The sequence below is a fragment of the Amblyraja radiata genome, chromosome 21 (assembly GCF_010909765.2).
Source record: "Amblyraja radiata isolate CabotCenter1 chromosome 21, sAmbRad1.1.pri, whole genome shotgun sequence".
Taxonomy (NCBI): Eukaryota; Metazoa; Chordata; class Chondrichthyes; order Rajiformes; family Rajidae; genus Amblyraja; species Amblyraja radiata.
The window spans coordinates 25,260,683-25,273,460 of record NC_045976.1 but is presented as its reverse complement, the minus strand read 5'-3'; the positions used below and the strand labels follow the sequence as shown (position 1 = coordinate 25,273,460).

The 12,778-nt window shown below is 39.1% G+C and overlaps 1 protein-coding gene across 2 annotated transcripts in view; it reads left to right on the top strand.

The window, feature by feature from the left end:
• LOC116985197 (glutamine-rich protein 1-like) overlaps positions 1-12,778 on the top strand; it is a 36,676-nt gene that overhangs the window by 20,559 nt on the left and 3,339 nt on the right. For both annotated transcript variants that reach the window (XM_033039780.1, XM_033039781.1), the window contains exons 2-8: positions 1,344-2,381; positions 4,054-4,225; positions 5,544-5,698; positions 5,859-5,973; positions 10,099-10,207; positions 10,484-10,635; positions 11,570-11,660. In XM_033039780.1, coding sequence (XP_032895671.1) covers positions 1,353-2,381; positions 4,054-4,225; positions 5,544-5,698; positions 5,859-5,973; positions 10,099-10,207; positions 10,484-10,635; positions 11,570-11,660 — 1,823 coding nt within the window. In that variant the 5' untranslated portion in view covers positions 1,344-1,352. The remainder of the gene's footprint in view (positions 1-1,343; positions 2,382-4,053; positions 4,226-5,543; positions 5,699-5,858; positions 5,974-10,098; positions 10,208-10,483; positions 10,636-11,569; positions 11,661-12,778) is intronic.

Genomic DNA, 12,778 nt, shown 5'->3' with positions numbered 1-12,778 from the left:
AATCCTACATAAGGCTTTTAAGCAATAAATCTTCCTTTGTTCCAAAAATCACTGCTTACCTCCCTCTGGGCTACGCTATTTAGTTTAGCAGGGTTCCAGGTGGCGAGGCCTTGTCCTCCAGGCTTCTATGCTCATTCCTATAAATGTGACTGTTGCATATAACTATGTGCACATGCTAAAAATGATTAAAACATTGAAATTAACTCAATGTAATTAAAAAATCACATTATATTCATCCAGCAGCTGATTTCTCACATTCACTTGAATAGGGACTATAGAACACAGGCTTTGAAAATTCCATTGTTTCTGTGTTAGAGTTCAGTGCAGTATGGGCATTTGCAGTCCCTGCCGAGAACTGACCACCTGTATTCCTGGATAGGTCCAGATTTAAGTGCTGCTGTCCGTGTAGATATCTGTGTATGATGGTTCTGTAGTGATTAGGTCAGATGTATTTCCCTGTAACAAAGGGGAAACAAAAACATTTTGCTCAATTATGACTCAGTAATAAGGCCTAAAGACACCCGCGACCCGAACATACCCAAGCAAATTTCCTTTTTTCAAATGTTTCAATTTGTATGGCATTTAAGTGGCAAATTCATGACTATTACCCTTTGAAATACTATCTTTGCCACATGGACTTAAAGTTTCCAAACTTTTCCCAATTTATCCCACTTCAGAGTTTTGTTTCTTCTGCATATCCCTCCTCTCCCCAAATTCATTTCCCCTCATTAAAACATTGACAAACGGTATTTTTATTATTGCATAATTTCTAATTTAACCCACTTTCCAAATTGAAACTCTAGTTTGTAAGATTTTAAGTATGCTGCACAGTTTAATGCCTTTAATTATTGTAATCTAACATTGTTTTTCATAATTTAAATCCAGCTCCACTAAAAGTACTTTTGTATTATGCACGGTTCCTTGTGTCTCCTTTATATTATACTTGTTGTTTTAACATTTTACATCTTCAACCCTTTTAGTTCCTTCTAAGCTTCCTTTTCTGTAATCATAGTTCATGTGGGTTTCCCCATTTTAATTGGCATGTTGATCAATGTTGATGACTGCATGTTTTATTCACACAGTTGTCTTGGGTATCTAACTGCATAACCTTTTCCCGCACAGAAGTGAACTTCCCGTTACTTTATTTTGGTAGTCTTAAATATCTTCATTTCGTGTTGTCATTATAAATTCATTTGATTTTGCTCTGACATTAATGTTTTAAAAATTGTTTGTTTGTGGTATAGCCTTCTTTTGTAGAATAATGAAAACATGATTCAATTTCCATCATGGAAATGTGATGAGTTGATGCAATATTTGATGGGCTTTATCCTGTTTTTTTGCAGTCACCCAAAATGAATCACTCGCTGGAGAATTCGATTCCCTATGAAGAATATTTAAGAATGAAAGCGCGGACAATACCGCAGCATCGTATGAAAGAATTTTTGGATTCTGTGAATGGGAAGGGATCTGAAGAAGTCCAGCAATTTGTTCAAACTCCTGTTACAATGTACCAACAAAGAGGACATTACATATACATGGACAGTGCTGATGTTGCTGGATCATTGCTTGAATTATCAAGACCTATAAGTTCTCCAGTTCAGCAACATACAGCCCAGGGATCGCCAATAGGACAACAACAGATGCAGTCTCACCCCGTACAGGCACAACAATCACACCAGCTGGAAATTCAAACGGATCACCAGACCCTGCAAGCAAAGCAGATGCAAGCTCAGTTGCAATCACAAACATCTGAGGAGCCACAATCTGGCAATAGGGTAATCAGCTCCTTGGCACAAGAAAGAAGGCCTAGCTCTTCAGGTGTTCCACAGCCTGTGAAGAAAAGGAAAGTTGATTTGCCAGTTGAAGAAAGCTACACCATGAATCAGTCTTTAATGCAAAATGCAGTAACGACTGTGCTTACTTTACCATCTCAGGTCCAGCAGCAAGGTTACATTCCTGTTCGCCAGGAACTGCTTACAGTGGACAGTAGTCAGTTATATAGCGTTGTTCCAGCTACCACCTCGACATCTGGCCCATTATCCAATGCTGAATCGTGGACTATATATACAACCCCCACATCGTGCTCTGAAGGTCAAACTGTACTCCATACCACAATTCCTCCTGATGGCTGTAACCTGGTCCACATTGATGAAATTCCAATGAACGTGACTGGAATTAAAATAGAAGAGGACAAAGACAGGACACTGGCTCTGTCAGATGCAGGGAAAACCCAACAGGATAAAATGATGCATCCATCTGCGACAGCTGCATTCTCAACACAGTTTGTGAATGTAAATGGAAATCTTCACATACCTGTTACGATACAGGCTGGTGGGAGAGCTTATCAATCTCTGAAATACTGGGATCCACAGCAAGCACAGGTATTCCTTTAAACTGTTGCCTTTTATGTATATATAATTAACAAGGGAACTAAATACAAATGTAAGTATTCCTAAATGGTTCTGCAACAGATTTAGGGAAAATGTACATATCATTTGCTGTGGTTTAGCATTTGGGCAGTGTAATGGGTCAAATCTATGAAAGCTGGTGAAACAACACCTTTATTGTAAATTATATGAAGATTTCAAATATTTTTGTCATGAAATGTTAATCTAGGGAATTTCAACACTTTTCATTTGAAAAGGGGGAAAAAACTACCAGTTGGACTATATAGCTAAAGAGGCCATTGATAAGCAACAATAGAATGATTATCTGAGATTCAAAACCGATTGAACTTTCACATCAAGGTGACACATCACATAGCGCTACAATTAATGATAAACGTGCAGGAATGGGCTTAGTGGTTCAGCCACTGATAATCAGTATTTTCATTGAATTTATTCCTTTCATCAATTTATTCCTTTACTCCATCATCCAAACATAAAGTTTCATTGACTTGACATCAGCAAGTTTTGGAAGCAAGTTTCACTTTTCTACAGTTCTTTGTGTAAATATCTGGCCCTGATTTCCAAATGGTCTCGTTCTTTATGATCCTCTGGGATTTCCCTCAATAGGGAATAGTTATTTATATAATAAATTAATGAATTATTTATCAGTTTAAGCATCTCTGGAAGATCATTCCTCAGTCTTCATAACTTGAGGAAACCCGAGGAGAATTAACTCATCAATATTTAATCCTTTAAAAACTGGCGGAGTTCTGGTTAATTCTCGCAATTTATTTTCCAATGTATATTCGTTGGGGGTGAGGGGGGAGAAATTAATTTTAAAACAACAAAAATAGCTAAGTATGGTCGGTACTGCCCTACAAAATCCATATGGATTGCAATAAGTATTCAATCTGATCTGAAACATTGACTGTCCATTTCCCTCCCCTGCTGAGTTCCTCCAACAGTTTGTGCTTTTATTTGAAATAAATATCAGTTGATCAACCTAAATTAAATAAAATTCCAAGAGACTTCCAATAAACCAACATATAAAAGATGTGAATGTCAGAGCACTTGAAGTTGGGACCCATAGCTGAATAGATTGCTAACTGACTTTGAGTAAGGTGTTGTCGTAAGGGTAAACTCTGCAAAGTGTAGAAGGTAGATGGTATGGTCCCACCAGGAAGAAACTGGGACTGTTACTCATAATTTGTCCTTAAGGTTAAGCGTTGGCATCAAAAACACACATAGTGGGGTGAGTGGAGATGGTCAGTGTTGAGGAGAACTGGAAAAAGATTACATTAATAAATTTGTAGAATGGATACTATTGGTAAATTAACTTTTATACAGGCATAAATGTGACAATAAAGGAAAATAGTTGACAAATAAGATTGCAAGGTGAAATCGGAGGAATTGATTGAAATGAATCGGAGGAATCTCAAATAAAAGGAAAAAACGGCACGATATTTAGGCATTTTAGCAATCAAAATAGTAGGGTATATTTCCAGATGAATGGAGTTCAAATATAGAAAAGTGATGCTAAACATGTTGAATATTGGCTAAATTCTGCTGGAGTTAGTATACAGTTCTAGTACTGATTCTTTATAAAGTAGTATATGCTCAGTGCCCATTTTTATGAACCTGCACTTTTGTTTGTTTCTTGTTGTAGACTCAAGCATTGCATCCCCAATCGACGGAACAACAAATTGAAGTGCAGGCTGATTTAATGCTGTCTGATACTCTAAAGCCAGAGGAAGGAGCCACTGTCTGGCAGAACTGGGCTCAAATAAAGAATGCAGAAATAATGAAAGAAGCTGAAAGTAAACCACCTTTGCCAGGAAGTAATGATTTACTTTGTATCTTAAAAGTTTGTCTTAAAGGGTTGCAATAGCTTAATCTGTTTTGCATATCACTCTTTACGATAATTAAGTATTAGATTTTTCCAGTTAAGGATATTAGGATTTTGGTGTCAGAGCTTGCATGCATATTAGGACAAATTGTAAGGCCATTTTGTGAATCAATAATAAACCAAGAGTATTACAATGTTAAATGGGAAATGTTATACTGGAGCAAGACATTTATCCTGTAGAGATGGTAGTGAAACAATTGGCTTCAGTTTTTTTTGAAGATTGATTTAGAAATTAATATAATTTTAGTATTATAGTCATTCAATATTTAAAATAACCATTTTAAAACCTTATAATCCAAAAATCTGCCAGTGTTTTGCTCATCTGCTTTTGCTGTGTTTTAGCATTTAAACAGTGTAATGGGTCAACTCTATGAAAGCTGGTGAAGCAATACTATTATTGTGAATAATATGAAGATTTCAAATATTTTTGTCATTAATTGTAAATCTGCCCCTAATTATGCAACAGCAATTCAGGAGAAAGGTTAATTTCAAGAGAGCTATTTTAATTCCAAATACGATTTATTATTTATTTAGATTACGATTGCCCTTTATGAATTTTATATTAGAGAGATGTATATTGTGAGTATTTTACCCTAGAGCTTGCAGTTGAGACTTTTTAGGCAGAAATGGAAGCATGGGATTAATGGGACTATTAATTTTCTTTGCTTCATCATAATTTGTGACTTTCAGCCAGCATCCTGAGTTGGTACAAATTAAGCTATCTTTTAAAAATGTAAGAACTATACAAAAATGATAGACAATTTGTTTTAAATGACATTTGTAAAATCTAAAGAATCATGAGTCTTAAAATATTTTCAACTTGTACACTTAGACCAAGAGAATTTGGCAACATTTTAATATCCCTTTTTCTGATCCAGTCTGTTAACACATTGAAAGCTCTAAACTTGTACAGGGGACATTTGTGTTACGGGAGTAGAGTGGGGGGTCACTTTGCTAGAAAATGTCTGTATTGTAATTTTTTTCATTATGTGAAGCCACTTCATCTTTGCATGCTTTAAGAAACGAGTGTTGAAAACAGTATTTTTTATTTTCACAAATTCTGAGAGAATTTTATTCTATCAAATTTATGGTAGTGGTGTGTGAATTATATAAGGGCTTATTTCTGTTTCCTGATTGGATGTAACTGGGGGATTGCCTGTTATTAGATACACAAATGTGACCAATTGTGTTTGAATGAAATAAACTGTTTTTAAATAGTTTTAATAGCGTTTTTTCCATTCGCACGTTAGGACGCCAGCCAATGAAATTCAGAGAAGATGCACTTTGTGCAACATTAGTAGAACTCAATTATGGACTTTGTTTAATGACCAAAGAAGCAAGAGATTCAGATGGTGCTCCTTATGAAGCAGACTTGCTGTATTATTTCTTTCTTTGTATTCAAAAGGTAGTCTTTGTATTTGTTTCCCTGTTGGATGGGTGGGGAACTAGTGGTTGAAGAATATTTTTGTAATATTTCTTTTAAAATGTTTATTGTAACTTGAATTTAATTTCTATTTGAGCAAAAAAGGTTTTCTGTGTGTAAACATCAGTTATTTATTTTACAGCATATGTTTGAAAATGGAAGAATAGATAATATTTTTGCAGATCTCTACTATTCTAAATTTACTGAAAGATTGCATGAAGTCCTTAAAGAATGGCATCCTAAAATAAGTCTTCTTGGTAAGTGGTAATTTGTCCATTTTCATAATGATGCAGTTCAAATAGTTTTATGGGATTGTATGCAAGTTGTTAGTATAGCTAGCCGTCTAATATACATCTATAATTTTAAGATTATCAGTATTAAACTGGAGATCTGAATTGGTTGTTTTGTTCACAATGTATGAATTTTTTTCATTTTTATGAAAATGCTGGATGAGAAATCAGCAAATTTCCTGAAACCTAGGAACCATTTCTTAATGGTTCTTTTTTTGTCTAACCAAAACATATCAGGATGTTCTCCCTCTGTGTCATTATTGAGCAGTTCCTTCACCTCGATAATTTTAACTACTATTTTAAATTTACCCTTGTCTTGCTGCTCTGATCTCATGTATTCGGTGCTCAACCTCTCCCTCCCTTGTTATTCTCCTGACTGAGCAGCAGCCATCCCAATGATTTTTGGAAGTCCTTTGGTCCTGGTTTTTTAATCATCTTCATCAGTCTAACTACTCTTTCCCCCATCCCCAGCCTCTTTTGTTTAAAGGGCCTGTCCCACTTTGCAATTTTATTCGGCGACTGCGAGCGTCAGTGACTGATGCCTGTAAAACCGTCAAGTTGTATGACATACACGCTGATGTATGCTGTCCTGCGGGTGACGCCCGGTTAGGGTAAGGGTCAGGGTTACGGCCAGGGTTAGAGTTAGGGTTAGGGTTAGGGACCACAGATGGGCTGTAAAATATTCTTCCTTCAATGCATGGATTTTAAACATTAATATATTAAAATTAATTAAAATTAATACAATAAAATCAATTGTGCAAATGAACAGATGTCTGAGGGACAATTTATACTAATCTGTGCGCCTTTGGAGTGTGGGAGGGAGCCCTAGCCATAACCCTAACTCTAGGTTGATAGGCTTGGTATAAGTATAAATTGTCCCTAGCGTGTGTGGGATAGTGTGCGTAGGATCGCTGGTCGGTGCGGACTCGGTGGGCCGAAGGGCACTGTATCTCTGAATTAAATTTGACACAGGGGCCCCAGGGGTTGGACTCGAACCCCCAATGTTCTGCCTGCTCCTCATGGGAACTAAACTGTTGGCCACGAGTTGTCCCAGAGGCAGATCTCTCTTCCAATGGTCTCTCCAAACCCCCAGAGGCAGCGAGCTTTTCAACTTGGTACAGGCAATGTTGTCACTGTACCAGTGCCACCCATCTGCTCCAGCCACTGAGTCTAAATACCCACCACCCATTTTGAAGCAAGGCGAGGGGGGGTGGGGGGGGGGTTGTTCCCAAAGTCTGCATTTATCTCATACTTAATTTTACTAAAACAGATGATGTGGCCTTTTGCAGTTCTATTAGTGGGATCTAGCTGTCACAGGCTGGGTCCACAAATGGGGGGCGTCAGGGAAAGTGGGGGGTTGGAGAATGGGAAAAGAGAGGGGGAGAAGGGGATGAAGAGTGGAGCGGGGAGAATGGAGGAAGAGGGGGAAGGGAAGAAGGGAGGGAAGAAGGGGGGGAAGAGGGGAGTTGAGAAGGGTAGGGGGGGAGAGTGGAGAAGGAGGGATGGGGGCGGGAGGGGGGTAGAGGGGAGTTCAGTCTACACTCACTGAATTCATCCCTGTGAAAAGTTAGAGACGGTGATTGGATCTGGAAGCAGACCAATACATCTGTAAATAAAACTGAACGACTCGGACATCTTTTCATTTGCACAATTGATTTTATTGTGTTAATTTTAATATATTAATATATAAAATCCATGCATTGATGGAAGAATATTTTACAGCCCATCTGTGGTCCCTAACCCCAACCCTAACCGGGCGGCACCCGCTGGACAGCATACGTCAGCATGTGACGGGGCGCACGATGAGACACCCAAAATCCAGGGGCGACAGGAAGACACCGAGCGACAAGTCACGTCCCGACCATGACGCAACAACCTCTTTTCAGGCTGTCGCCGAAAATGTCGCCCAAGTGGGACAGGCCCTTTAGACTGTAGAAACATTCTTTCCACAAGTCTCTTGTAACTACACTTTAAAATTCCTGTCACTAATAATAGGATTTACCAAAGTTAGTGTGAATTGATGAAAGGACAACTGACTGACTTCATCCACTTCACCACTAACTTCCATCCGGCACTCAAATACACCTGGACCATTTCCGACACTTCTCAACCATTCCTTGACCTCACTATCTCCATCGCAGGTGATAGACTTCTGACCGACATCCCCTATAAACCTACTGACTCCCATGGCTATCTGGACTGCACTTCTTCCCACCCTGCTTCCTGTAAGGGCTCCATCCCCTACTCCCAATTCCTCTGTCTACGCCGCATCTGCTCCCATGATGAGGCGTTCCACACCAGGGCATCTGAAATGTCCTCATTCTTCAGGGAACGGGGGTTCCCCTCCTCCACCATAGATGAGGCTCGCACCAGGGTGTCCTCCATACCCCGCAACACTGCTCTCTCGCCCCATCCCCCCCCACTCGCGACAAGGGCAGAGTCCCCCTAGTCCTCACCTTTCACCCCACCAGCCGTCACAACAAGTAAATCCTCCGTCAGTTTCGCCACCTCCAACGTGACCCCACCACTCGCCACATCTTCCCATCTCCCCCTATGTCTGCCTTCCGCAAAGACCGCTCCCTCCGTAACTCCCTTGTCAATTCTTCCCTTCCCTCCCGTACCACCCCCTCCCCGGGCACTTTCCCTTGCAACCGCAAGAGATGCAACACTTGTCCCTTTACCTCCCCCCTCGACTCCATTCAAGGACCCAAGCAGTCGTTCCAGGTGCGACAGAGGTTCACCTGCATCTCCTCCAACCCCATCTACTGCATCCGCTGCTCTAGATGTCAGCTGATCTACATCGGTGAGACACCTCCGCTTGGTCCGCAATAACCAACCTGATCTCCCGGTGACTCAGCACTTCAACTCCCCCTCCCATTCTGTATCCGACCTCTGTCCTGGGTCTCCTCCATGGCCAGAGCGAGCAACACCGGAAATGGGAGGAACAGCACCTCATATTCCGCTTGGGGAGTCTGCATCCTGGGGGCATGAACATTGAATTCTCCCAATTTTATTAGCCCTTGCTGTCTCCTCCCCTCCTCCTTCAGCCCTCGGGCTCCTCCTACTTTTTCCTTTCTTCTCCCCGCCCCCCCTACCCCCCATCAGTCTGAAGAAGGATTTCGGCCCAAAACGTTGCCTATTTCCTTCGCTCCATAGATGCTGCTGCACCCGCTGAGTTTTTCCAGCATTTTTGTGTACAAAGGAAAATTGGGGTTGGCTAATCTGCTGGAAGCGAGGATGAGACGGGTAGAAAAATTAATGGGGAACCAGTAGATATAGTGTATTTAATTTTTTGCGAGGTGTTTGGTAAGATACTGCATAGGGGTTGATCAGCGATATTGAAGACAGTGTATTTGGGATTAAAAAAAGAAATGGATTAAAAATTAGTTATTAAGAATTAATGGGTCATTCTTGGGTTGGCAACAATAACTACTGATGTTACTAGCTGGGTTCAGTGACTAGACCCAGCATTTTGCAATCTATCAATGATTTGGCTGAAGAGACCATATATCATATTTTCATATTTGTTCTGATGCTAAACAAGGTCAAATTGTGAGTTCAAAGGATGTAAAGATGGTTCAAGAGGATGTGGATGAATTGAGTAAGTGGGTGAGACCTTGGCAGATGGAATATAATTTGGAAGCGGCGTTTTATTCACTTTGGGCATTACCAATAGAATTATTATTTATTAAATGGTGGGAGATTGGGTTGTTGTTGTTCAAAGCGGCCTACAATTTGCTTGTACGCAAGTGATTAAAAGCCAATGTGCTGGTACAGCAAGTAATTGTAATGTATACTTGAGGTATAACCCAAAATTATTCTTTATTTGGCTAGCTTCACCTTCAAAGATAGCTTGATGTGATGTATTTATTGGTGTACTGTACCATTGCTCAAGAGCTTGTCCTAACAATTTGTTTCCAAAACTTATGGATCTTAAGATCTTTTATTCCTATCACTCCATTGTGTATAGGATTAGTATGTGAAATCCACATTTTTTATTGTATTGTTAAAGTTTATATATTTAAATAGTTTATTTTTGCAAGGCACCACTTAAAGCAGCTTTAAAAAAAATTAATTACATTCTTTTGATAGGTTATGTCATTCCTAGTCGTATTACCGAGGAGATGCTATGGGACTGTAAGCAACTGGGAGCACATTCTCCAGCTACTCTTTTGTACACGTTGATGTATTTCAATACCAAGTATGATTTTGCCTTTTCATTATTTGTTTATAAATTCCAATTTGAGAAATCATTATGTGCTGTGTACTTGAATGATTTAATCTACTGTAGAAATTGTGTTCCTGTTTTTTTCAAATTGCGGCTTACAAATTACATTATCTTCTATTTAAGCAAGACTGTTATGGTAACATTTCTTCAATTTGGTATACTTTTTTTGTTGCAACAAACAATATTGAAAGGGGCAAGGTTTTTGCTTCAGTGCATTCTGCACTCTATAACAGTGAAATGTTTTCACAGGTATTTTATGCTGAAAACTGTAGAACAACACTCCAAATTAGCTTTCTCAAAAGTATTAAAGCAGATGAAGAAGAATCCTGGCAATTCAAAGGATAAGTGTTCCAGTATCCGATATCTACGACTATATGGGCAACATCAAGCTGGACAGAAAGGTGGTGTGCACTTTCTTTAAAAAAAAACTTTATTAAAATTTTTGTGACCAATAAATTATTGTGACCAGACACACCAGAGACTGCAGATGCTGGAATCTGAGGCAAAAAACAAAATGTATGAGGATCTCAGCAGGTCAGGCAGCATACGTGTGAAAAAGGGTCCTGACTTAAAACGTCATCTATCCATTTCTCTCCACAGATACTACCTGACCTGTTGAGTTCCGCCAGCATTTTGATTTTTGCTCAAGTGATTGACTTGATGGCTAAATTGCAATAGATAAATGTGGAGATACAATATGCAAATTACTAGTATTCTGTTTTATGCGTATAGGAAATGTTTCAGTGAGCAAATGTTTCTACTGTGACCTTTGTCTTTATCTACTTTCCTTTGTCAGATAAGCTTAGAGTATTTGATTGAAGCATTATAAAAAAGTGCCCAATGCCCCTTTTTCACTACTAGAAGTTAATTTGAAGCCTCCGCTGTTATTACTTGCTACAGATATGTAAGTGTTGCTTAGTTGATTTACATTTAGTCATTTACAAGCAGATGTTACTGTTACAACATTCCTGTTACTTCAGATTTATTATTACATTTTGACTCTATTTTGAGTACTCGTTTCGCAAACTGGTGAATTCAGTGGATTAAACATTCCTGTCGCTTGTGATAAAACTCTTTAGCTGCAGTATTTCGTGACATTGTAACTTAATCTCCTGTCTGCCCTGTCGGAAACTTCAAGGTGTTTACATAGGACTGGCTTCAGTGGGCGTCCATGGACATGGAGCTTTATGCCATGCACAAAAAAAGTGTTTCAAGGCTTACTGTGAAAATGTATTCAATGAACTACATTAGTACATTGTTGTTTATAGTTACATGAAAAACCTGTTGATTAGAACTATTAGAAGAGAAATTATGAATTTGATGTTTGTCTTTCAGTTACAGAAGACATGTATGTTGAGCAACTTGAAAATTCTGAGAATCCTTTGAGGTGTCCCATTAAACTCTATGACTTCTACCTCTTCAAATGGTGAGGCATACCAGGTTTCTTTCGTGCAGCAATTGTGATTTTCTTTTAAGTTGCACTGTTCTCTATTCTTGATGTTTGTTTATTATCATATAAAGGATTTATTTTAGTCCATGCATTGGATGAGCAGGCCTAAACTGAGTGAAATTATCTTTTAAGGTTATTAAAATTGGAAGACTTTAATGATCATTTTTTACTCCATGTTGAATATAATGCAATTAAGTTCAATTTTTGAATCTTTTTGTCAGTTGGTTAGATTTCTATCTTTTTGTCTACCAGTTGACTTTCCTCCAATTATTCTTGCATTTGGTGCTGATGCCTCACTTATATATTGTGGCATATATCAAGTTATATTCCACAACAACCCTTGTCTGCAACCTGTACTGTCTTGGTTCAAGCAGGTGTAGAATGTTTCATTTTTTTGTGGAGTTGTGAATAGAGCTGAATATTCATGGTCATCAGTGTTGATGAAGTGGCTCAAGATGGATGGCCCAGGACACTGTCCTGAGGAACTACTAAAGCAATATCATGAGCCTGGGAATGATTTTACCTTTGATAATCACAACCATCTTTTTTGTTTGAGACATGACTCCATCTATTGGTATGTTTCCCTTTAATGCCCCTTTAGTTTGGTTTAACCAGGGCTCAAAAGTGCCATACTCTATCAAATCATGTGAAGTTTCTCTTGCCTTCCCTTTGAACCAAGGTTGCTTTAAGCTGTGCGCTCCTGATTGGGTACCAGTAATGTTATTGGTGACACACTGGTCAACCTGAGGAGTACTTTCAGCAACAGACTGGTTCCACCAAGATGCAGTACAGAACGCCACGGGAGATCCTTCTTCCCTGTGGCTCTCAAACTACAATTCCTCCCCATTCTGTCGTGAGGTAGACTGACTCCCCAGTCTTTGCACATCCCCAATCCTTTCTATTCGGCACTTTAATTTCATGTATCTTGTGTTTTATGACTTGGCAGATCAATATCCCTCCTAGGATAAATGAAGTTCTATCGTATCGTGACCGTATTACTTGGAGTTGTTCTATACCTTTGACAGTAGACTGGGTCCTCATTAGCCTGATTGGATTTGACCTGTGTTCTCTCTTTTTAAAACTTTTACATACAA